At 37.8% G+C, this 27,590-nt stretch overlaps 1 protein-coding gene across 1 annotated transcript; it reads right to left on the reverse strand.

The window, feature by feature from the left end:
* Positions 1-43: 43 nt before the first annotated feature.
* On the reverse strand, positions 44-16,106 carry eppk1 (epiplakin 1). The gene is made up of 3 exons (XM_055225576.1): positions 16,037-16,106; positions 9,739-9,799; positions 44-8,631 (listed from the first exon to the last, which is right to left on the reverse strand). The coding sequence occupies exon 3, from the start codon at positions 8,623-8,625 to the stop codon at positions 304-306; it is 8,322 nt and encodes a 2,773-aa protein (XP_055081551.1). The 5' UTR covers positions 8,626-8,631; positions 9,739-9,799; positions 16,037-16,106; the 3' UTR covers positions 44-303.
* Between the last annotated feature and the right edge of the window lie 11,484 nt (positions 16,107-27,590).

Raw genomic sequence — 27,590 nt, forward strand, 5'->3', positions numbered from 1 at the left:
CACACTCTACATTAGACATATTCAAATAAAAGGAGTCAGGAAATGCGTAGAAATACATTTATTACAAATCTCAAGGCGCTTTTGATATTCAATACCAACTAGTGTAATGCTGAAACCAAGGGTAAGAAAATAGGCATAGCATGAAAACAAATATGTAAAACAGCTTCCAGTGTACATGAATCATGAATATGACTGAGAGACCTAAATAGGTTTATACTTAAACATCGTTGTTTCTAAAATAGTTATTTGTCACAATTTTCTGTATATCTAGGTTATTCTAAGGTTGTTTTTTTTACTACAGTTTTATTTTTTCTTCAGTGGAAGCAAGCTTAGTCCTGTTTTTGGATCAAGTATGCATCTTTGAACCAGCTGGAGATATGTCAGGTTTTCATGAGTGTTTGGATCAAAAAAGCCTTTTGTGTCATCATCATCATCAGACAGAATTTTGTTCATTTCTTCATCAAAATATCCTCTCTGGTACGCTACCTGTACGGGGACTCTGTGACTGTGAACTGGGTCTATGATGCCTCCAGTAGCGATCTGAGCTTCAAGCAGACGGATGCAATGGTCTTTCACTATAAGGTCCTTCTGGAGAGCTTGGAACAGAGATATCATTTTGTCAGTGTATGGGTCTTTATATCCTGTCACTGCTCTTTCTGCGGACAACAGTTTGTTTTTCCACTCTTTGCCAACAACTCCCTGAGCCACAGCTTCCTCCACTGAAAGTTTCTTGTTCTTGACTGGGTCAATGACAAAGCCGGTTGCAGCCTGTGCTTCCAGTAAAACTAGTGAAGTGCCAGGAGTCAAGAGGCGCCTTTGTTTGGCCTCATATATGCTCAGGGTTTCTTTGGTGGACTCCAGGTAAACTCCCGCAATGCTGTTGGTTCCTTCAAGATACTTTCGAACAGACTCCATCTTGCTGACTTCATCCACAGTGAGTTTTCCTGCATTAATGTCTGCATAAAGGTCCTGATTGATGACCTCTGATTCCAACAGCTCAGTAACACTGACGTCTTTCCTGATCCCATGAAATTTAGGAGCATTACTTGTCTCAGTCACAGTTGTGGTGTTGATGGTTGTAGTTGTGCTTGTTGTGGTCTGTTGTTGAATTATTGTCAGCAAGGTCTCTAGCAATTGGTCAATTGTTATTGCTCCAGACTTGAACTGTTCGACCAGCTTTCTTCTCTTCTCTTCTGTGACGTATATAGAGTAGAGCAGCTCCCACACGGACACAGTGAGGCCCTTGTACTTTCCACCTGCTTTGTTGGTTGTTTTGGATTTTAGAATGAGTTTGGTTGCCTCGTCAACAAAGAAGTAAAATTCCCCTTTTTTCGCAATCACCAACAAGCTTAGTCCAGTTTTTGGATCTGTTGTGCACCTCTCAACCAGCTGGAGATATGTCAAGTTTTCTTGAGTGTTGGGGTCAAAAAAGCCTTTGGTGTCATCATCAGCATCAGAAAGTACTCGGTTTATTTCTTCATCAAAGTATCCTCTCTGGTACGCCACCTGTACGGGGACTCTGTGACTGTGAACTGGGTCTATGATGCCTCCAGTAGCGATCTGAGCTTCAAGCAGACGGATGCCATGGTCTTTTACTATAAGGTCCTTCTGGAGAGCTTGGAACAGAGATATCATTTTGTCAGTGTATGGGTCTTTATATCCTGTCACTGCTCTTTCTGCTGACAACAGTTTGCTTTTCCATTCTTTGCCAACAACTCCCTGAGCCACAGCTTCCTCCACTGAAAGTTTCTTGTTCTTGACTGGGTCAATGACAAAGCCGGTTGCAGCCTGTGCTTCCAGTAAAACTAGTGAAGTGCCAGGAGTCAGGAGGCTCCTTTGTTTGGCCTCATATATGCTCAGGGTTTCTTTGGTGGACTGCAGGTAAACTCCCGCAATGCTGTTGGTTCCTTCAAGATACTTTCGAACAGACTCCATCTTGCTGACTTCATCCACAGTGAGTTTTCCTGCATTAATGTCTGCATAAAGTTCTTGATTGATGACCTCTGATTCCAACAGCTCAGTAACACTGACGTCTTTCCTGATTCCATGAAATTTAGGAGCATTACTTGTCTCATTCACAGTTGTGGTGGTGATGGTTGTAGTTGTGCTTGTTGTGGTCTGTTGTTGAATTATTGTCAGCAAGGTCTCTAGCAATTGGTCAATTGTTATTGCTCCAGACTTGAACTGTTCGACCAGCTTTCTTCTCTTCTCTTCTGTGACGTATATAGAGTAGAGCAGCTCCCACACGGACACAGTGAGGCCCTTGTACTTTCCACCTGCTTTGTTGGTTGTTTTGGATTTTAGAATGAGTTTGGTTGCCTCGTCAACAAAGAAGTAAAATTCCCCTTTTTTCGCAATCACCAACAAGCTTAGTCCAGTTTTTGGATCTGTTGTGCACCTCTCAACCAGCTGGAGATATGTCAAGTTTTCTTGAGTGTTGGGGTCAAAAAAGCCTTTGGTGTCATCATCAGCATCAGAAAGTACTCGGTTCATTTCTTCATCAAAGTATCCTCTCTGGTACGCCACCTGTACGGGGACTCTGTGACTGTGAACTGGGTCTATGATGCCTCCAGTAGCGATCTGAGCTTCAAGCAGACGGATGCCATGGTCTTTCACTATAAGGTCCTTCTGGAGAGCTTGGAACAGAGATATCATTTTGTCAGTGTATGGGTCTTTATATCCTGTCACTGCTCTTTCTGCTGACAACAGTTTGCTTTTCCATTCTTTGCCAACAACTCCCTGAGCCACAGCTTCCTCCACTGAAAGTTTCTTGTTCTTGACTGGGTCAATGACGAAGCCGGTTGCAGCCTGTGCTTCCAGTAAAACTAGTGAAGTGCCAGGAGTCAGGAGGCTCCTTTGTTTGGCCTCATATATGCTCAGGGTTTCTTTGGTGGACTGCAGGTAAACTCCCGCAATGCTGTTGGTTCCTTCAAGATACTTTCGAACAGACTCCATCTTGCTGACTTCATCCACAGTGAGTTTTCCTGAATTAATGTCTGCATAAAGGTCCTGATTGATGACCTCTGATTCCAACAGCTCAGTAACACTGACGTCTTTCCTGATCCCATGAAATTTAGGAGCATTACTTGTCTCATTCACGGTTGTGGTGGTGATGGTTGTAGTTGTACTTGTTGTGGTCTGTTGTTGAATTATTGTCAGCAAGGTCTCTAGCAATTGATCAATTGTTATTGCTTCAGACTTGAACTGTTCGACCAGCTTTCTTCTCTTCTCTTCTGTGATGTATTTAGAGTACAGCAGCTCCCACACGGACACAGTGAGGCCCTTGTACTTTCCACCTGCTTTGTTGGTTGTTTTGGATTTTAGAATGAGTTTGGTTGCCTCGTCAACAAAGAAGTAAAATTCTCCTTTCTTTACAATGGGGAGTAAAACAAGACCAAGATCATGATCTATGACACATCTTTCTATCAGCTGAAGATAGGTGAGGTTTTCTTGAGTGTTGGGGTCAAAAAATCCTTTAGTATCATCATCAGCATCAGACAAAATCATATTAATTTTTTCATCAAAGTATCCTCTCTGGTACGCCACCTGCACAGGGACTCTGTGACTGTGGACTGGGTCTATGATGCCTCCAGTAGCAATTTGAGCTTCAAGCAGACGGATGCCATGGTCTCTCACTATAAGGTCCTTCTGGAGAGCTTGGAACAGAGATATTGTGTTTCCAGTGTATGGGTCTTTATATCCTGTCACTGCTCTTTCTGCTGACAACAGTTTTTTTTTCCACTCTGCGCCAACAACTCCCTGAGCCACAGCTTCCTCCACTGAAAGTTTCTTGTTCTTGACTGGGTCAATGACGAAGCCAGTTGCAGCCTGTGCTTCTAGTAAAACCAGAGATGTTCCAGGGGTAAGCAAACTTTTGTTCTTTGCCTCATAGATGCTCATGACTTTCTTTGTAGACTCCACTCTTACTCCGGCAATGCAGTTTGTAGCTCCAAGATACTTCTGAATCGAGTCCATTTTACTGATATTCTCCTCAGTCACTTCTCCTTGCATAATCTGTGTAAAAAGCTCCTTAGAGATAATTTTGGATTCATAAAGCTCACTGGCAGACACTTGCTTTCTCAGACCTTTAAATTTTCTTTCTTTTGATGACACTTCTGTAATTATAACTGTAAGTATTTCAATCATCTCCTCAATTGTAATGGTCTTTGTCTTGTATTGCTCCAGGAGTTGCTTTCTCTTCTGCTCAGATATATATGCAGATATTAAAACCTCCCATAGGTTTGTGGTTTTGTTCTTAAATTTCCCTGCATCAATATTGACTGTTGTGTTTTTAAATAAAAGCTCTATTTGCTCATTTGTGTGGAATTCCTGATCTTTCTTTTCATATAGAGGCAACAGGAACAGGCCAGTCTCAGCATCTGTCTCACACTTCTTTATCAGCTCATGGTATGTCACCTTGTCTTTGGTATTTGGGTCAAAATATCCCTTTTTGTCCTCATCTGGATTTAGAATGACTTTACTTGTTTCTTCATCGAGATATCCCCTTTTAATAGCAACTTTAAGGGGTAACCGGTGACTGTAAATTGGGTCAATAATCCCTCCAGTTGCTATCTGTGCTTCTAGAAGACGAATACCATCGCTTTTCTGAATCAGTTCTTCATTCATTGCTTCAAACAGGGATATAGTAGTGTCAGTGTATGGGTCTTTGTATCCAATAGCTGCTCTTTCAGCTGAGAGTAGCTGCTCATGCATATCAGGTCCAATCACCTCTTCTCTAGAAGCGCCATCCACAGTCAAGATTTTATTTCTGATGGGGTTTATAATCCAACCTGTTGCAGCCTGAGCTTCAAGTAGGAGCAATGCAATACCAGGAGTCAGCAGATCTTGCTTTTTTGCCTCATAAAAGCTCATAACCTTCTGTGATGGATGCATTTTTATTCCAGCAATGGCTCCAGTCCCTCTTAGGTACATCACCACAGATTTCCACATAGTTACTTCGTGAAAGGTGAGCTCTCCCTCCTGTATCTTTTTGAACGTATCGTCATTAATAATTTCACTCTCCAATAATTCCCGTGCAGACACTGGCTTCCTCAGACCCATTACTGTTTGAGCAATTTCACTGTTCTCTAGTTTTTCAATGGTAGAAATGACTATTGTGATAATTGTCTGTGTGGTTATTGTGCCGGTCCTGTATTTTTCAATGAACTCATTGCGTTGGTCTTCGGTAAAGTACCTTGAGTGAATCAAGTCCCACAGTGACACTGATTTTCCAGCATATCGTCCCACTTTCACATTTACTGATATCTTCTCAAATTCTTTCTTGATCTCTTCCAGTGAGTACTTTTTAGGCTCTTTTTCTTTGGGCTTGTCACTCAGTGGAAGCAGGTATAGCCCAGTTTCCTTATCTTTGACACATCGCTTCAACATCTCCAGGTAGGTGAGATTCTCGCTTGTCTTTGGGAAGAAAAATCCCTTTGTGTCATCATTTGGGTCATTCAAAATTTGGTTCATTTCTTCATCAAAATACCCTTTTCTGTATGCAACATCAAGAGGCAGGTGAACACATTTCAATGGGTCAATGATTCCACCAGTTGCAATCTGTGCCTCTAGCAAACGGATGCCATGCTGCTTCAGAATTAGATCCTTTTTGAGGGCTTGGAAGAGGCAAATCTTTTGTCCACTGTATGGATCGATGTAACCTGTGACTGCCCTTTCTGCAGACAAGAGCTTTTCATACATCTGCGGGCCAATTACATTTTCCTTGAGGGCCTTCTCCACAGTTAGCTTTTGGTTGTTCAAAGGGTTTACAATGAAGCCTGTAGCTGCTTGTGCTTCCAGAAGACATAGGGCGGTGCCAGGGGTAAGTATGCCAAGTCTTTGTGCCTCATAGATACTCAACTTCTTCTTAGATTCTTCAAGAAGCACTCCTGCAACGCAACTTTTTCCTTGAAGATAATCTCTTGTTATCTCACTTATATCTTTGCTTGGCACCTTTCCTTCAAGTAAACCACTATATGTTGTTTCATCCACGATTCCAAGATCCAAAAGGTCCACAACTGAAACCTTTCCTCTAAGACCATCAAAGGTCATTCCCTCTTGCCGTTTTAGCTCTTTGGTGTGAATAATCTCCAGAATTATTCTAATCAGCTCCTCAACTGTAATTTTCCTGGATCTGAAGCGTCTGAAAAACTCTTGTCTTTTTTCTTCTGAGATGTATTCTGAGTTGATCAGCTCCCATAGTGTTGTGTGCTGACCTCTGAAACGTCCATATCGGACAGTTACAATGGTTGTTGAGAAGATTTCCCTCATATTGTCATCAATGTTAACTCTTTTCTCTCTTCCTCTGAGTGGAAGGAGGCACAAACCAGTCACAGGATCTGTAACGCACCTGGACAGCAGCTGCAGGTACGTTAAATTTTCGTGGGTATTGGGGTCAAAGAATCCTTTTGTGTCATCACTTGGGTCAAGAAGGATTTGGTTCATTTCCTCGTTGAAGTATCCTCTTTTGTACGCCACATGAACAGGGATACGAAGACTGTTTACTGGGTCTATAATGCCCCCGGTTGCAATTTGTGCCTCAAGAAGACGGATGCCGTGATCTTTAATGATGAGGTCTTTTTGCATAGCTTGAAACAGGGAAATCTTTTTACCGTCATAGGGATTTATATATCCGGTGACTGCTTTTTCAGCTGAACGCAACTTTTGGCAAACATCAGGGCCCACAATCCTGGCTTTAACAGCATCGTCGACAGAGAACTTTCGGTTTCTAATGGGATCAATGATAAATCCTGTTGCTGCCTGTGCCTCCATTAGAATCAGTGCTGTTCCGGGCATCAGCTTTCCAGCCTCTCTTGCCTGATAAATTGTCATTACTTGAGAGTTTGGGAGAAGAACACCAGCGATGCAGTCTTTTCCTTGTAGGTACACATGGACAGTTTCATCCTCTGCTAATTCCTTGACTGTTTTTTTACCCTTTTGTAAATCATCTAATACTTCTGCACTTATAATATCTGCTTCCAGAAGTTGTTTGCCAGTGACTGTTTCTCTAATGCCTTCAAAAACCAATTCTGTAGTTTTGACTGACTTCTCGATTATTTCTAAAACCATGGTTATGATTGTCTTGATGTTGAGTGTCCCATCTTTGTATTTCTGAATAATATCCCGTCGCTGGAGCTCGTCAAAGTATTCAGACATTAGCAGTTCCCATAGAGACACGGTCAGGCCTGCATATTTGCCGTAGTTCACTTTTACCATCTCCTTTTTGAAGGCGAGTTTTACATCATACTCAATGAACATGAAGTTTTTTCCACCCTTTTTATCACGGAGAGGAAGGAGACACAGTCCAGTAATGGGGTCAATTACACACCTCTCCATCAGCTGGAGGTAAGTTAGATTGTCTTCTGTGTTTGGGTCAAAAAATCCTTTAGTGTCATCTCCTGAATCTTCCAAGATGGAGTTCATGTCTTCATTGAAAAAGCCTCTCTTGAAAGCGACTTCAGTTGGGAGTCTGTGACTGTTGATTGGATCGATAATTCCACCTGTTGCTATTTGAGCTTCCAGTAAACGAATGCCGTGATCCTTTACAATGAGATCCTTAGACAGAGCTTGGAACAGGGAAACTGTTTCACCGGTGTATGGGTCTTTGTATCCAGTGACTGCTCGCTCAGCCGATTTAAGTTTGACATGGAATTCTGGGCCGACCAGCTTGTTTTTAATAGCCTCGTCAACAGTGTATCTTTTGTTCCCCACAGGATCGATCATGAAGCCAGTTGCAGCTTGGGCCTCTAGTAAAACCAAGGCAGTACCAGGCATCAGTATACCTTGCTTCATGGCTTGATAGATGCTCATTCTTTTGTTGTCAGAAAGTACTGCAATCCCAGCGATGCTACCTTTCCCCTCTAAGAACTCCTTCACTGACTCCAGTAACATGACATCTTGAGTGGTGGTTTTGCCTTTTTGTAGATCTTCAAATGTTTCTTTGTCAATAATCTTGGACTCTAGCAGTTCTGTTGATGAGATCCCTCTTCTGAGACCTTTGAAAGTGATGTAAACTGGGAACAGCAGAAGACTTGTGTCTGGGTCTACTATGCACTGCTCCATTAGACTTTGATAGTTGACATTTTCTTGTGTGTTTGGGTTGTAAATGACTTTAAGCTCTGACATCTGGTTGTTCAGCAAACCTTTTTCGTACAGTCCTGTTTGAATAGCATCGTCAATTGACATCCACGTCTTCTCAAAGGGATCGTATACACCTTTAGTTGCAATCTGTGCTTCAAGAAGCCTTAGCCCATACTCCTTTGTCACAATTTCTTTTTGCATGGCCTGGAATATGGATATTTTTTGGTCAGAATAGGGGTCTTTGTATCCATTGAGGGCATTCTCTGCAGCTAGGAGTTTTTCTCTCATCTCTGGCCCAACTATTCCTTCTTTTAGGGCCTCAGTAACAGGGAGTGTTTTGTTGGTCACTGGGTCGATGATCCCGACTGTAGCAGCCTGTGCCTCAAGCAAAGCTAAAGCTGTAGCAGGTTTGAGCAGGCGTTTCTTCATGGCTTGATAAATCGAGATTTTCTCTTTGGCTTTGTCCAGATAGACACCTGCCACAGGCGCATGCACATCTGTGTAGCCATTTGTCTTCATGTCGGTGCTATGGTTGAAGGTGGCCATCTTGAGCTAAAAAAAAAAAAAAAAAAAAAAAAAAGAAACATTAGAGTTGTGCAGTTAATCAAATTTTAATTGAGACTTAATTTCTAATAGTCAATGATCAGCTTAGGTTTTTTAATCAAGAAGTCTACAGCCAATCAGTAAGCATGTGGTTTGGAGCAATTATTCAGTGTCTATTGTTTTTAATTGATTTTAGCAGATTCACTTACTGTATACATCATTTCACATTTGATCAGTGGAACAGCAGTAGGAATAACAGAGAACTTTGTACTCCCACTCCCTGTGAGGTTTTTAATATTTATAATTTATATTTCTACAATATATAGTAAATGTTTCTTCTTTATGTGCTAAAACATCATTAAAAGGAACATACTGATAACATACATGGTTTAAAGCAATGCAACCTGGTGTCATGGTAGATAGTATCTGTCTTGTACACTTATTACTACTGCTCTGTAGTATTACAGGTTTTGTCTTGATGCATGTTCTCATGTGTCTCTGCTGTGCCCATGGCCATAGCATTACAGCCGAAGGCAATGTTCCTCCTGAGTCTATTGCACTGAACGCTTATGACGTCTGTTTGATTTATGGGCCTTTACAGTATATGCCAATTCAAGGACTGCAATGGTGCAATTCTTGCATTACACTTTTACATAACTATATATTCTTTTGCAACTGCTGTGATGGTGTTATCTGAGCAATAGCATCCATTATGTCCTGCAACCATTGTTTGTATTGCCCAAACTTAACACTGCAGTCTGCTTGTGTTAGGTGTGTGTATTGAAATACTATTTTATCAACAGGTGTAGACATAATAGATGCTATTATCGTCTACATATTTGTATATACTGGTGACACTGGTTGTTAGGAGTTAGCTGCGTGCTATTTTAGGTCACTTTGTTTGACACAAAGGAATTGTTTTGTCTTCAGCCTTGAGAAAGAAACATGAGTTTGTATAATAATTAAGGATTTTTTGTGCTAGACTTGGTATTGTAAATTGCCTCACTAATAGACAGAGAGCAGAAGAAATAAAGTAAAATAAAATAAACAAACAAACTTGCTAATATATGCCTGGACACATTTTTGTATTTAGTTTAGTGGTAGTAGATACTGTACCTTTCAGCTGTATATCTTGTGGGTCCTTGGACTTAATGCTGAAATCTTTGATAGACTGCCCCTGCAAACAAACAATGTACAGTTTGTCATTTCAAGAAATTACATTTAGTACAATTAAAGAAGTTTCTAGATTCAAAATTCCCTGTACATTTTTTTAATATTTTGATCTTTCATCATCGAGTATTTCATAAGCAACATGCATGACACAGCACAATAACCTGAACAGCCAGAATTACTGCAGTAAATAGGTGACAGTTGTGATTCTCTTTACTCTTTAGCTACTAAAAAGGAAAACAAATCTTGACAGGTTTCGCTATTTAAATATTTGAATATTAAATATTTGCAGTTTGCAAAAAGTTTTCCATTAAATTTTCTTATCAATAATAATGTCACAAAGTGTTAATTCCTCCAAAGTCCTGAATAATACATTAGCATTAACTTTGACAGATTTTTCTACTCACTTTGCTGCTGACTATAGTGACGATAGTGTTAGTTATAAGTACAATTTTAGACACTTTTGGGCAGGCTCAAGTTATATATATATATATATATATATATGTATATGTATATATATATATATATATATATATATATATATATATATATATATATATATATATATATATATATATATATATATATATATATACACACACACATATATATATATATACATATATATATATATACACATATATATATATATATATATATATATACACATATATATATATATATATATATATATATATATATATATATATATATATATATATATATACATATACATATACATACACATACATACATACATACACCCCACACACACACACACACACACATATATGGTCATGATTACCCTGATCAACTGTTCCAGGTGTGTTACTGTCATATTTTGGCAGTGACATGACTGGACAAGATTTCTACATATGATACACCCATGTAATAACCGAAATGAAACATAGGAGGTTTTATAACTGTAATTAAAACTACAGGTTTAGTTGTGTAACATTTCCAGATGTGAGTGGAAAGGGGAAGCTATGTCCTGCCTGCTGATTGGTCGGTTTTGTTGGGGAGATTCTGTGAAGGAAAATTGGGCGTGTGGAGGAACTCATGCAAGAGACTTTCTCAGCTCAAATCACAATAGACCCACTGTTTGGTACATAGAACTTTTCCAGGGCCAGAGGAAGAAAGAATTTACTAACTAAATCAAAATGTTTTAATTATAGTTATTACCTTATATATTTGTAAGACGAATAAGTGACTAATGAGTAACTATTTTCCACCTTTGTAATTGGTGGTTTTCAGATTCTAGATTATGATTATGTAGTACTCTCAGATGGGGGCAAGCACCAGTTTTTCCCTAGTGATTACATGGCATTCTAATAATAAATATTTAAAAGGTAAAGTCACACATGTTGAACCTGATCATTTCTGGTAGCGCCTAAGTAGACCCTTTGTCGCTAGATCTAAATTTGAACAATAAGGATATACTGGCCTATATAATATTGTGATTTAATCTGAAAACCAGCAATACTACAGCTGTATTTTATACTATAGTGTGTCAATTATCATTTGCCATACAGCCAGTTGTAGCTTTAGTAGTTTTTAATAGCATTTGTAAAAATGATTTAAATGGCTAATTATTTCTGTGTATTTTTACACCTTTCCCTTTCTGTTGAATGTATATAAAACCTATGCTCCACTCTAAGTGGCTTACAATAGCCTACAAATACGTACTTGTTGGTTCCCACTGGTCGGCCTGTCACATAACAAATTTTGAAGCACGATTTATTGTTACAGAGGAATATCACAATAAACAACAATATAGAAACCACTTTATACCTCTGAGTTAATAAAAAATAAAGCAGGATAATCCCAGTAAACCATTTTTTTTAAAATACAGCATTGTTAAAATGCTATATCAAATACAAAGCACAATAAACCAGTAATTTGTCCAGGAAGTAACTTTTTCATCCCTGTCCAGCTCAAATCACACCATATTACATAAAACATACCAGAAAGCTCCCCACTATTGCAACAAAAATATGCACACCATAAATATTGAGCGATAAGTTGATCTAGTGATTATCGTATCTACCCACTAGTAGCATTGCTTGGAGTTAAAGCAATAGACCACTATACTGCAAATTTATTACAGCATTTCTTAGAACCACCTGTCATTCTAGGCCATTTTAAAAAGCCCATTTTCAAACAGCATTGACCTTTGTACAGTGTGCTAAAGGTGTGTCCAAGAATATCTTACGACACTTTTTACATTTACTGATGTTTAATCACAGCTTCTCAACGCTTCTACAACTCTTTGACAAACTTTCACCCACTTTATAAGCAAGTCGATGTTTTATAGAGCCATGTATTACTTTTAACGCTCAAGTCTTGTCTAATCAGGTTGTAAAAGTCTGATTCATATAAACCATAGGAGGAGGAATATTATCACTGCAGTTTAAAGGTGTAGGAAGAACTCTAAATACTGCATGTGGGAAAGAAGTTGCTTTAGGGTTTATTTTTTACTAGACACCAAACTTTATCTCTTAGCTTAGTACAACCCAACAGTAATTCTTAATTCTTAAAGGTAAATGGTCACATTTTACATCAAGAAACCACGCACCCATTCACATACACAGTCATACACCCGTGTACAAAGACACTGGCATGAAGTGTGTATGGCACGTGATTATTAAGTTAACCATAGCAATGCAGAACTCTTACACCCTTTTCCCACACCACACTGCAGGTTTCATTACATTATTATCCATCTGTAAACTATTCACTAGCTGAATCTATTGGTCTTCTTCTGTCTCTTGCATCAGTGAAACCAAATGCCCTCTCCCTATGATGAGTGGGAGTATAGCGCTCAGTCTGGTCTGTCCTCTTCCTGACTGGTATCTGTTAGCATTGTAGTGGTAACTGTTGAGATAAGGGTGTTAATGCCCCAACCCATGTATTGAATTTCCATAGCTTTGCCTTGACATGTTCTGCACCCTACAAAAGCAGTTTCATTCCTTGTCAACTGGTTTCACATTAGTGTTAGGAAAAGTGTCCCATTTTACACAACTAAAGGCTATGTTATCCTATACAAATCTATGGGAACGTTTGTTTTTTAATTTTCTAATTGGTGCCTTTTCAGCAAGTCTATATCTTTTTAAATGCACATATATTGTTGTCATGTCTGTATTGTTGTTTGAATGCTAAAAGGTGAACTCTGTAACTTCTAGTAGAGGGTCTATCACCTGCTTGACCCAATGGAGATGTTATTGTTTTTTTCCTAGAATGATCTACAGTATGGCATTTAATTCAACTATCTCCATGAAGACAAGCAGGCCACATCACCAGGCCAAGAAATTTTGAGAAATAAATAAATACAACTGTAAATAAATAAATACAAGATATTTTTGTATAATGCCATACTGTGGAACATCCCAGGCAAACAATGACATCATGAGACAAGCAGATGGCGGACCCTCGACCAGAAAAGTTACACCAAAAGTTAAGTAGTTGAAGTAGAAAATTCATGTTCATTCAAAAGTAGTTTTTATTATCTATGTGCTAACTAATCTGCATAAGACACGTAATTTGCTAAATATTTATGAAAGTTTATAACATGCAAATTTATTAAAACATTAAACCAAATTTTAGGTTTTAAGTGTGTGTTTTAACTGAAAATAACTCTGAACTCTCTGAACAAGTATATTATTAATGTTTAATAGTTTGAAATTGCAGTTACAGCCCACTTATACTAAACTATGTGAAGTTAACCAGTACATGTTGGGTCAGTTAAGGTGAGGAACATATCTGTCTCTTATCAAAAATAATCAAATAGCAAGACAATAATATTTCACATAGCTCAATAAACCTTCACATACCCTCAACACTTTTATCTTTAGCCTGGATCTGAATCTTCAAATAGTTTCATAGCAGTGAGAGACAAAACTAATATACACGGCCTCCACCTGAGTGAGATAACACGCAGAAGCTGAACAGTATTTACTTACTACAAGACAAGACGGTGCAAACTAGTAAAACAGAATTATAGATTAGAAACATTTTCTTATTAAAGGTGCTCTATGTAACTTTTCTTTTTTTTTTTTTTTTTTACTTGCTTATAATACATTGAGAAGTAATTGACGTGCCTAGAATGTTCTGCAGTATGACAACTTATCTCCATGGAGACATTCTCTTTGCATAAAAACACTGGTTATGCAACTGATTAAGTAAGAATGAGTTTAAAGTCATACTGTGGAACATTCCAGGCAAAGCAAAAACATCATCATGAAGGCAAGCACATGTCCTCACTAAAAAAGTTACGTAGTTGCAAATTGCATATTTTTTTCTAGTTTGTTTCAGATGCAGTTATGACTATATAGAAATAGCAAATAAAGTTGTTGTTCTTTTTTTGTTTTTGTTTTTGTTTTTTTGTTTTCTTTTGCTAGAAGATTATGGTAGTAGTTCAATATTTGTATTTGGTAACTCAACAGTAATACAGTAACATTTTATTTCATTACCACACACTAAATAGACCAGCCTTCAGAACAGTTCACTGATACTACCTTGCAGATGTTGGATCCTCCCCTTCTCTGTGAGGGATTTAGGACCTTATGCTTTAAATCCTATGTTAGTGGCACTTATAGAGACATCACAGCTGCGTTATGAAGGTAGAAGTGGGCGGATATAGTTCGTTTTCCTTCAGTCTTCATCAGCGTACATTATCAGACAGCATTCTTTCACACCGTCACGCCAATAAAAGCAGGAGGCAGTGACGCAACAGGAATGGAATATTCAGGTGCTTACTATATAGTTTGTGTGGGAGTGTTTAGAACAATTGAAATATTGAGGAGTTTAGAGCATATTGCAAGTTTGAGTGTGCCATACATTTATATTTGTACTGCACTGATGGAGTTTATGGTTTATACATTACGAATTAAAATTTAAACATTTAATTGAATTGGCTTTAAAGGACAAAGTTAGCTTACAACCAGATCAGTTTTATATAAGCCTGCAAAACACTCTTTACATGTGTAGGGACATTTCTTTTGTACAGCCATTAAGAATACAGCAGACCCTGGATTTAGTTCGAAGATTATTAAAACAATAATAAATGTTATTCGATATATAAATTACAGTGTTTTACACCAGATAAGCCACTCTCCTGCACAGCTGACCATTGGCACACTTCAAACAACATCACAGCAACATGTCATTGGCCTGTAGCGGTTAATTAAGATGAGGGCAGGCTGCATTACTGCGGTGCATTTGAGGATTTGGGTTGTCTTTTAGTAAATGGCTAAACACAGGACATAACAAATGGTGAATGGTCATGATAAATGGTCACATTTCGCTTGCGCTTTTCCATCTTCAAGTCACTTAAAGGTACAACTGACTCATTCACACACAGTTATACACCAGTGCACGCAGTCAATGCCCAAGGACACAACAACGGTATTCTGTGGAAGCTGTCAGTGGGTCTTACCACTCTACCAATGATTTTTATGTCAAGAATGGGACTTCAGATCAGTGGACAAACACACACATGCCAATTAGTTACAACATTTGTGAATTTTATCTTTTGATTTTTGTTATGAAGGCTGTCTCAGTAGTAATTTTAAATGTGTCTTAACCTCATCCCCGATATAACTGTAATCTGGTTTAATAATGCTTTGAATATGAAGTGTACTCCATTCAAATTAGACTGGCTCAGTATTAGATTACATTGTCTCTGTGTGTTTCTCCTAACTTGGTCATGGTTTTGTCATTTATTTACCAATTACTTCATAATATTACTCAGCAGCTTTAAAGGCTATGTCAGATTATATTGCGTACTAATTTAATACCTCAAGGCAGTTTGAATACCAAGCTTTCTTCAATATTGCACAAAACAGCAACTACATTAATCCCCACAGCTTTGAATGCACATAAATCACTTTGACAGCTCTGAAAACTTCTGTGTGCCCACCTTCACCAAACACACAAATCACCCATTACTTTAACATTACAATGCGACAAAAGGTGACATTTGACCCCATTTTTCTTGCTTTTTTTTGCTCTGATTCATAGAAGCACTACTGTTCAGTCACTCTTACTCATAACTTCATCGGTCAAAGGTAATCCAACAAGAATGTTTGCTCTGCTGTTTTATCTCTAGGGAGTTGGCTGTCAGTGGGAATATAAAGTTAGCTATTTTGCTTGTAATATCTAATCCTTGTTGTATTTTCACCCATATAGCCCGTAGCCTTAACCTTTTATAACTTTTAATCCAGCTAATAAAAATGCATCCTCTTACCTGTTTATATCTTGGTTGATCCACTTAAGATTGATGTTACGTTGTCGTGTGAGAAGTGAGGAGATCACCATCTGAAATTTGGCCGTCTCTCTTATATATTCTTTGGTGTTGGGACGTCCCATACAACTAGGGTACGCCCCCTCCTCCTCCTCCTCCTCCTCCTCCTCCTCCTCCCCCTCCTTCCCCTCCTCTTCCTCCTCATCTACCTCGGCTTTGAGTCCAGGATGCCACAGATTCCTACAGACTTCCCCTGCATGTCTGTCTATTGTGCTCAAAAACAATAAGAACGAACAGATTGAGCTGCTGTTATTGTACTGTTAGGCACCATATTGATTTCAGTGTGTAATAGGTAACCTTAATGTCTACAGTGTTTGAGAGAGGAGACTATGGTCAAATCTTTGCCATCGTAGTCTAAAAAGAATCTGATACAAATGTTGTGATAGAAATAATACTTGGAAAACTACCCAGAAGTAGCTATATTCAATTTTATATCAGTACATTTTTAATTAGTGGGGAGAGTAAGTGACTTTTATATTTAATACAATTTATTCATAAATTGTATTACATAAAAGTATGGATCCCTGCCATTTTACTCTCAGTACAAACCTGTGGGAAACACTGGTCTATATGGTAAAAGTTTAAATTATGGATCATTGAGTTCTCTTTTGAATCCTGCTAAAGAGCATTTGGGGAGCATTATGAAAAACAATTTTTCATATTTTTCTGTTTCACTTTCACTTTTACTTAAAACACCTCCTTATCTAATCTAAAATTCACTGGAAGAGAAGAGCCACTCCTTGTTTTGTTTATTTTTCCAAGGATTCCTTTAAAGCTACTGCTGCACCCACTACCTTGGCTTTAGCAGTAATTTGTCTACTTTGTTTTACCAACCACTTACCGGTATATAATTTGACCTTACTGATCGAGCATTCACCGTTGGTTCACTCTTTATTAAATGAGCAATATGTGACATGTGAAATAAACATAATAATATTGATTGCATTACTTACAATGTTTATTATAGCCTCTGTTATTATGATATGGAACTTAGGTCAGTGCAATGTTCTAGAGGCTAATAGCAGTTATTTTAGCAGTTATAATGCCAATAGTTATAGTCAGTATAATGAACTTAACAGCAATGAAGTATTATTTTCAATTATATATGTGTGTGTTTGTGTGTGTGTGTGTGTGTGTGTGTGTGTGTGTGTGTGTGTGTGTGTGTGTGTGTGTGTGTGTGTGTGTGTTAACAGAGATTCTTTTTATGTGTAAAATTAGCAAATGTTTGGCTCTCAAAGATGACATAGGCTGACAAACAGATGGTCTACTCCTTGGTTTCTGTTTGGGTATGAGCCAAAACTGACCTTATCTTACCTGATTTAATCTTGAATTTCTTTTTTTATCTATTCTCAGCAGGACATGCAAGCTTTTTGTTGCACTAAATGTATATCCAGTTTGTAATGGGATAGGTTGGTACTGGTGAGACCGGACGTGTCTCCTTTTCTGAGATCTGGGCTGAAGTTTGGCAGGTTTTCCTTGGAAAGGGGAGGAGCGATAGATAGGATCTGTCTGAACAACAGTCAACTCAATCACCGTTTACTCACATTGTAATTATCATACTGGTGAATTTAGTAACCTCTGCAGCCCTGAATGAATTAGACGTCAGCAATAAGCCATGATGAAACACTTGTTGTAAAATTATACCCTGTGTCAGAGCCACATTTGAGTGAGTGATGAGAGAGGCAAAAGAACTAGTTTGTCTTCCTCTGAGGAGATCTATGTTGTCTGGAAACTTAAGAATCATCTTTTTTTCTTTAAAGCTTAACACCTACGTTTATGCATGAGCTGGCATTATCAGATTTATTTTTCTGTCTTAACTCAATTGTCTGGAAATTTTTTGACAATTAAAACCAGCTAGACGGCACAGTGGTTGAGCAGTGTTTGGTGCTCTTCAACCTCAAATATTTAAGCAATTCTAGGTTCAGTTAGGTTCTCCTGACTGCGAACCTAGCTGAAGAGTTGAAGGATCAACAGGTGCTGCCCTGCGGCGCTACTGCTCCTGCCAAGTTGTCCCGGTGACATTAATGGGTGGGACCAAAATAAAAAGCACAAATTTCCTACACGAACAACAACAAAAGCATATCTTACATCTTGAAAGAATGTATCAGTGTTTGGCAGAACGTCTGGATGTGCTTTCTGTAACAGGTTTGACATAAACATGCATTATTACAATACCTGAGGTACCTTTTGTATATTTCTCATTGCATTTTCATAATTTTCAGCATTTACAAAAAGATCTGTGCCAGTATCGTGTTCAGAAGCATCTGTCTTGAAATGAGATTATGTTTGTGCATGTTTGAGCAGAAGAAAGAGCATTGTACTCACCAAACAGGTCATCAAACGGCACATCGTTAATTAATCCTGATGTAAGATGTATTTATTTCAGTGTTTGTGTAATACAGGTAATTTGTTCTTGGACAGATGATCTTTGTGTATTTGGTAAACAGGAGATGGTTTGGGTGTAGCACATTATAAAAAACATTTTAAACCTGCCATCTATAATTATTTTGAAAGGCAAAACTGTCGATCATTATTACATCAATATTTTATGAAGCAGAAATGTTCCCATGTTTGCTCATGAGTTACAGATCTGCTATCCTCAATGCACATTTGACTTACTTTATAAAATCGCCTGCCAATTTGATTCTACTTCTACATGTCTGAGCAGTGAAAGTAGCCAGGTGTGTTACTCCTGTCAAAATGTTGAATCAACTCATCCATGGGACACAAGACAGTTGCGTGACTTTATATTGGAATCTTCATCACAGCATAAATGTCACCATGATCCTTCCTGTTTTGGGTTGGACACAGTTTAAATGACAGTGTTGATGTCTAAAACACGTCGAATAGAGGCCAAGCGCTAAGTAATGCTTTCAACAAGTTACAAAAATTACACCTCCTTTCAAATATCATAACCTTATGAGAACTTTTACAATTCTTTGCATAGACCAGAACACAACACATAGTTGGGTTTCTAATTGGCACGCCTTCAGTGGTATGTATAATTTTGTAACCTGCAGGGAAGATGGTACAGTAGACACCATTCTTGTCTAAATCTGTTCAAACCTGCATAATGTGCACAAAATGTTTCAGCAGCAAACAAGCTTTGGATACCAAAATGGCAATATATATTCTTATATTCTTATTTTAATACAGTAAATGTAAATTTTCAGCACAGAATATATATATATATATATATATATATATATATATATATATATATATATATATATATATAATATATATATATATATATATATATATATATAATCTCCTCCTCATCCACTCTTTTCCATGCTCGGGACCTCTACCCGAGGCCTGGGAGCTTCAGGGTTCTGCGCAGTATTTTCAGGGTTCTGTGCCGTGTCTTTGCTGTTCCTAGTACTGTACTTTTCTGGACTGGGATATCTGATGTTTTTCCTGGGATCTGCTGTAGTTTGGGGGTCACTGACCCGAGAACCACTGATGCCTTCACCTTCCAGGCCTTCTCCAGCTTTTCTTTGAGGTATTTCTCTAGTTTGTCATGTTCCTTTTTCCTGATGTTCCCATCACTTGGTACTGCGATGTCCACCACAACGGCTTTTCTCTGTTGTTTATCCACCACCACAGTGTCTGGTTGGTCCATCACCATTCTGTCAGTCTGTATCTGGAAGTCCCACAGGATCTTGGCTCCATCATTCTTCATTACCTTTGGAGACCTGGCCCTTGTGGTCTCCAGTCTGTACTCTGCACAGATGTTTCTGTACACTATGACTCCACTTGGTTATGTCGCTCCATGTTTGCTTTCCCTGCAGCATCTTACACCCCACAGTTATGTGCTGGATTGTCTCAGGGGCCTCTTTGCACAGCCTACACCTTGGGTTTTGTCTGGTGTGGTAGATCTGGGCCTGCTCCTGTGCAGCCAGGATGCATAGGAGTTCACTTTCTATTGAAAAACCTCTCTCTGTAAATGCTGCTGTCAGACTTGTCTTATTTCACTATTTTGCCCGTGATTCAAGATATGAACATTAATAACAGACAAATTAGGAGCCTTCCGCTATCATTAGCAACAGGTTTGATTGAGAGTGTTGCTAAGCTCCTGCTCTGTGCTAAATCAGCAGTGTGGGTGGGAAGGGGCTTTACCTTCTACAGCCTCTGTCCAGATTTGCTCTTCTGTTGCTATGATACTCACAGTCAGATTCAGCTCTAAATTGGCCCCTATAACGGCTAACCTCAATGAGCTTCATTTGACTGGAGCCGAACACTATGGGTGACACACTCACTTAATCCACTTCTTTATACAGTCAATGGGTACAACAGGGGTCAGAGTGTGAACTTTCAGAAGCGAAAGAACGTTTAATTATCTCCCAAAGGCATTGAAATAGTTTATTGGTCTATGGTGTGTAATATACTCAGCTTTGGTTCTACAAGATAGACAAAGTGCCAACATTCATATCACATTTTAGAATCTAGATCAAAGTGTCTTTCAACTTATCATTTTATTGGCCTAATTAAACAATATCGAGCCTCTGAGAGTTCAAACTGCGATTGATGAAATTCACTCACTCAGAGTAGGACAGACAGACCAAGAGGAAATGTGTTTGTGTTTAAGCTTAGAAATGTATTTAACAGAATATTATTGAATCAAGATATGCCAAAATCACCTAGATACATTAGTGCCACAGAAATCCAGTCCCAATTCTTTTTCATATCTTAATCATATGCAGATCTAATTGAAGGTTGGCCTCATACAAATATAAAAATATGGAACATTTTGAGTCACCAATAGACCTGCAGCTATAATAAAACTATTGTAAAACCAATCACACCAAAACTAGAATAAAGTATTTCCCAGGTACACCCTCATTATTATTATCTCACTTACTGTCTCACTACTACATCTGCATTGAATCATCAGAGACTGAAACCAGCAGTAAAAGTTTTGTAAGATTACTCCATTGATTCAACAACTGTTCGTTTTGTCTGTTAAAAAAATGATTAAGACAAAATGTGACTTATCTCATGTATCGTGTCTCGTGTGAGGACACACCTGGTGACATAATCTGCAGCCTGCCTGAACTTGTGTCTAAACAGCAACTCCAGAAAAGTGAAAGGAGCAGTGGAGCCAAGACGTTTAGTCTGTAACTGGAAGGACGCTGGCTCAATCCCAGCTCCAGCTTTAGTGTATATTGCCCTTAAAAAGATGTATTATTTTATTTATGTAACTTTTCTGGTGGAGGGTCCAACACCTGCTTGTCTTTATGGTTATTACTTTGCCTGGAATATTACACAGTATGGCATTATGACAGTTCATGAATGTTTATGAGTAGGGCATCGTAAATAGAATATCAATATTAGTAAAAGTAACAGTAAAGGTAGAATAAATATTTAATTTGAATTAGTAATAGCAGTAGTAGTAGCAGCAGCACTAGTACTTGGAGTAGTAGTAGCAGCATTAGAAATAGTTGCAGCAATACTAGTAACAGCACTAGTAGCAGCAGCAGCACTAGTAGTAGTAGCATTTGTTATCTGCACTTGACTTATATCAAAATCATTGAATTATTTTCTAGTTTGATTTATCTTCATCTTTTTTATCTTGTCATTGTGTTTGTTTTTCTTATTACAAATTTTTCTTCTGTTGTTATTCCAAGTGTGGTTAAGTAACACCAGACTCACCTTTTTACTGTTGTTTCAAGACAATCATTATATGTGTAAATGAATGGGAATAGATTAGCATATCTGTTTCTGTGGTGGATCTGTTTTTTCAGGCTGAGTCTCCAAAACAAATACTAAAACTTCATCACGTCCAAATCCAGGTCAAACTGTAAGCACACTGTGTTCCTCATTAGGGCATTTGAAGTTCAGAGGAATTTCTATGTCCTCCCTTCGGGCTATGTCCAGTTAACTTCCTCCCATAATCCAAATACAGTGCTCGTGTACACCATTCTATGAAGCCATTTTAAAACCCTTATCATTAAAGTGAGAGTGAAGGACTGCATTTGACCCATCCTTCAATGCCTGTGGGGAGGGAGACCACAGTGCAGCACCTGAGGATCCATCTCTTGATCTTAACCAACATTTTGCATCTGACTTAGCCTGAACATTAATTAGTTGTTACACAATAATAATGTTCTCACTTTCTGGCTACTTGTTGAAAGTCCTATTTTTGGTGGGGTCATAAGTCATCTGCTTTTCTCCATGGAGACATTATAACTTTGCCTGAAATGCTCTACAGTATGGCATTAAACTTATTTATCTCCATGGAAACAGCACCAATCCAAGTTATAGGTCAGATCTGTGGAAAGGTGACCCCACTCTCTGTAAGAATGCATGTTGTTCAATTATTATATTCTAACATCCAAGGCTAGGAAATGCAAATCTCTCCACAGAAATCAGCAGGTAGCAGAACCTTCTCCAGAAAAGTTGCATAGTGCTTCTTTAATAGTACATTTACAACATTGCCTGATATGTGCTCCAATAAATAAGCAATAATTAGATGTTGCATGCACACATCTAATGACGCGGGACTCTTGAAAAAGGCGGCACACTTTATCTTCAAAGTTCAAAGGCAAAGGCAATAACAGAGTAGATTTTACAATTCCATTTGGCATTCCAAGAGATTAAATCCAAAAATGACGGCCACCCTGAGAGCAGACTCTATTCTCCAGTCTGTTTAAGTGTTTGTAGAGAAGACATTTTATTAGATAATTTTGAATAAATAAATAATATCTATTAGAAACTTAAAATTTACCACCCACAAGTAAAACATTTATTTCAAAATGTGTCAACCACTTTGACAGGTCCTCTAAAAACAGCTTGAGAAAAGTGAAAACTACAATACTGGAACAGCAATGGAAAGAATCACTAATTCAAAAATGTTTATTCAACAGTAGGCACAGGTTCATTTAAAGTGGTTCATCATTTCTATTATTGTAAAGTCTCACTGTTTAAATGCAGTCAAGTGACAAGTGTAAATCAGCTGAAGGATTATTGTTACATTCATTTTGGGACTGTCCAATTATACAGCAATTTTCCTTTATTCTGGAGTCTATGGCACTGACTTGGCATCAGACACAGATATGGCCCTGTTTGGACACTCCATAGAGTCACAGAACCTACTCAAACATCTAAGGACTGCTTTACTACTCAGAAATGGCCAAAAGACTCATTCTAAAGGAATGGAAAACAACATCTGCACCAACCTTTAGAAAGTGGCTGAATGAACTAGTCTGTATAATATCTAATGAAAAGCAAGTACACCTAAACTCAGGAAATTTGCTTGAATGGAAAAACATATGCAATCCCCTTTATAAACTTTATAAACTTACAAAAAGTGGATCTAGAATGTCATATGTTTTTTATCTGCTTTTGCAATGACATTGAGGCTGGGGTTTGTAATAATAATAATAATAATAATAATAATAATAATAATAATAATAATAATAATAATAATAATAATAATAATAATAATAATAATAATAATAATAATAATAATAATAATAATGATTAGTATTATCATAATTGTTTTTCTTTTAAATGTACTTATTATATTTACTATGTATTCATGGATATTTTTGTGTCTATTTTTGTGTTTATTTTAACGTTCTGTGCCAACATCTTATAGGGTTCAGTTAGGTACACATAAGTACCTCTCTTCTCTAGTGTGTCTGGGTGTGTAGATGTGTGTATGATTGTGCATGTATTTGGGTGGCTGAGTGCGCAATGTGGGAGTGTGGGAGTGTGTTTCTGTGCATGTGTGTAATAATTGTTGGGGCTATTTATTATGTTTTTACCTTTTATGTCATACTTTTTTTCTGTGATTTTTTTTCCATCTCAAAAACATTTCATTGTGTGTTTTTCATGCACATTCGAGGCTTGTATCCCCAATATAACCATGCAGGTAAATTTTCCTTTGTGTCTGCCTTTCCAGGTTGAAATAGTAGAATCAGAATCAGAATCCTTTTATTGCCATCGTTTGTGAACACAGTTCACAAACTAGGAACTTATTTTGGTGATAAAGTGCAACATAAAACATAAAACACACTGAATAAATACAAATACGAAGTAAAAAAAAAAGATATGCTTAAAAATAAAATAAAATACTTAAAGGTAGAAAATATATACAACAGCAGCGTCAGAACAACAGTGCAAACATGACTTATTAAAGTGGCCGGTGTTACAAAGTGTCCAGTTGTGTGCAAATATTATAAGTAGTAGTAGTAGTAGTAGTAGTAGTAGTAGTAGTAGTAGTAGCACAAACTAGTAGAAATACAATTTAAAAGGTGTACAGTTTAGAGATTATACACACTTTTGATATGCATGACTTCAATGATACAATATTTTGCAGTCGGTGAGGGTGACTACTCTGCACTGATACCACTTAATCCCTGTCAATCTTAGACATGCTTCTTGTTAAATGTGGAAAGATTTATTCAAAGACCGGATGCAACTCGCACTCTGAAGGAATGTGTTGTTTTACCATTGTTCCCCATGGTCCAACCACGCCCCTTCTCCGACCTCTAACCTTTATACTGTTCTGTGTATCTCCCCACAGCTGCTTAAAGCCATATGAAGAGGAAAACCTTATGTAACAAAGACAGTATACCCAAAGCTTTCTGAGTCTAGTTCATTTTGACCATTATCACATTTCCTGATACTCTCACAGGGTCATGAAGAAAAACAAACTCTGAGATTGCAGGAAATTAAAGTTGAAACTACAACTATCGCTCCTAGATATTTAGCTTTTTAGGCCATGTTTTGAGTTAAGTTTGAGTAAGGTTGTAAGCAGGTTCTACTTCTCACAAACCCTTCGGCACATCGCTAGTATTCACATGTATCAATTTTTGGAGGGAAATTGGTGCCAGGTGGACCATCAATGCACGGCTAATCCACTTTCCTAAAGCAAAGCATGTTTTTTTCTCATGGGTTTGCCATTGATAAAATGTTAATTAGAGTTACAACGGTGTGATTTTGTCACAAAATACTGCTTTTACAATACACTTTATGTGGTAATTTAAAAAAAAATACTCAAGCACAAACATACCCTGCCTAATACCGAGCCCCACAAGGTCTCTGGGCAAAGATTTAAATAAAGAGAACCCAGAGAAACTATCCCGTGATCCCAAGAAGTTATCACTCTGCTTGTGGATATCCAAAATGGACCTTCAATAAATCTAAGAGAGCTAAAAAACAGGACAACAGGGAATCTGAACCTAGAAGGAAAGGTGTAACTGTTCCTCACACAGCGGGGGTGTCTGAAAAACTTCAGAGAATTTTCAGACAGTATGTGATTCTGGTCTATTTCAAACCTACAAACACTTTAAAGCAGAGAATGATTCATCCAAAGGACAAAACCCCAAGCCACAAACAAAGTAATGTAGTCTACTCCATTCAGTGTAGTGGAGAGTGCAGTGAGTGTTACATTGGAGAAACTAAACAGCCACTCCATAAGAAAATGTACCAACACTGGTGTGAGAACTCCTCTAGATCCCAGTCCGCCGCACATCTCCATCTCAAAGCCACTAACCACTCCTTTGAAGATAGTGAGCTACAGATCTGAGCCAGAGAAAAGAAATGGTGAGGGGAGTTAAAGAAGCATTTTTTTTTAGGAAAGAGAATCCTTTCTTTAACAGCAATAGGGGCCTGAGACATCATCTCTCACCGATCTACAACTCTATCCTCAGACCCAAAACAAACAGGAACAAAGAGAACCGCCATTACAGGTTGAACGGGGTTATTAAGGCTGAAAATGGAGACAATAGCTGTTTACAGTTTTAGTGTAGTTAGCTCTTCCTTTCAGATACTAGGCAGATATAAGGCAGTGTCCACCAGCAATCTGACCAGAACTGAAGAAGCGGCTTGGAGAGAAATGTCTTCACTCCATCAATGATTTGTCCAGTTGACAGATTCAAATTTTGTCTTTTGCTATGGATCAGACCTGGACGACTGAGAGATTAGACAGACAACCTTGTACATGATCCACATTGCTTGTTTTTGCAATGAGAATAACGGATTAGTTCAGCATTGGCAATTGTTTCCCCATATTTCCACACAATACATGAAATAAGGGAGAAAGAGTGAGCAGTATAATGTACAGTGCATTGTGATCAAGATATGGCTTTGCTTTATTTATAATTATTAAGATCTTGGTTATTTTAGTTTTTATATGCCAGATGTGGGCTGTCCATGATTATTTAATGTCCATAATTTCTCCTAGGAAATTATTTTCAAACACATTTTGAATTTGTACATTTTGGGTTGGTTTTATGGTCACCATTACTTTGGTTTTGCTTAGATTTAATGACAATTTATTTGTAACCATCCATTGTTTTATTTTATTTAGTTCCATAATCACAGTGTCTACAAGCTCATTATAATCTGAACTACTGCAAAAATGTTAGTGTCATCAGCAAAGAGAATTTGTTTTAATGAATGTGATAGATTACATGTATGATTTATATAGAGATTGAAAAGCATGGACCCCAACACTGACCCCTGGGGAACACCACAAACAATGCCAAGATATCCAGATGAGTATTCTCCCAACATACTGAATTTGTCCTCTTCGGTAATCTTTAAGACAGTCCCCAGCTACACCTCTGATACCATATCTTTCAAGTTTACTTAGCACGATTGAATGATTAATTGCGTCAAATGCTTTTTTTCAGATCAATAAAGATATCAACAGCATGCTTCCTTTGGTCCAGTGCATTGGTGATGTCTTCTACTCCTTCAGTTGTTGCCATGGAAGTGGTTCTTGTTGTACTGAAGCCATATTGGCTATCATTTATTATTTGATGCTTGCCAACAAATTTTTCTACTTGAGAGATTTTTGAGAACTGAGGCAACAATGACATTGGTCTATAATTTGTGAAACTATCTTTATTTTAGTTTTTGAATAGTGGTATTACTTTTGCAACTTTCATTTTGCTTGGGAAAGAGCCGGACTGAAGAGATAATTTACAAATATGGGTTAGAGGTTTTACAATGTATATCTATAATCTATCACTTTTTTAACCAATGACATGTCGATATCATGATGTCTGTGGAGAATTAATTTTTACATTTTTAAACAGCATATTTGACTTCTTGTTTGTTGGTTGTTGAGAGAAAAAATGAGTAAGGGTTCTTCATAATTGTTTCTCTACACTGAATCTTAACTTTTTATTTCTGTAATGACTGAGATCCAGTCCCGTTCCTTTAAACTAATGTTAAAATCATTAATTGTCTCTTCTTGGTCCTCTTAGATTTTTTTTTTTTTTAATTCCCAGTCATAGAGAGTATCATGTGATCCTGTGGGATTATCACATGATCCTGTGAGTCTATCACATGATCCTGTGAGATTATCATATGATCCTGTGAGATTATCACGTGATCCTGTGAGATTATCACGTGATCCTGTGAGTGGACGTGCCTGGTTTACAAATGAGTAAAAGCCACTTATCTTTAAGTGCATGAATAACCTTCTGTGCGGTCTAGAATTTTCATCCTGAGAGATTATCACGTGATTCTGTGAGAT

This window comes from Periophthalmus magnuspinnatus, chromosome 11 (genome assembly GCF_009829125.3).
Source record: "Periophthalmus magnuspinnatus isolate fPerMag1 chromosome 11, fPerMag1.2.pri, whole genome shotgun sequence".
Taxonomy (NCBI): Eukaryota; Metazoa; Chordata; class Actinopteri; order Gobiiformes; family Gobiidae; genus Periophthalmus; species Periophthalmus magnuspinnatus.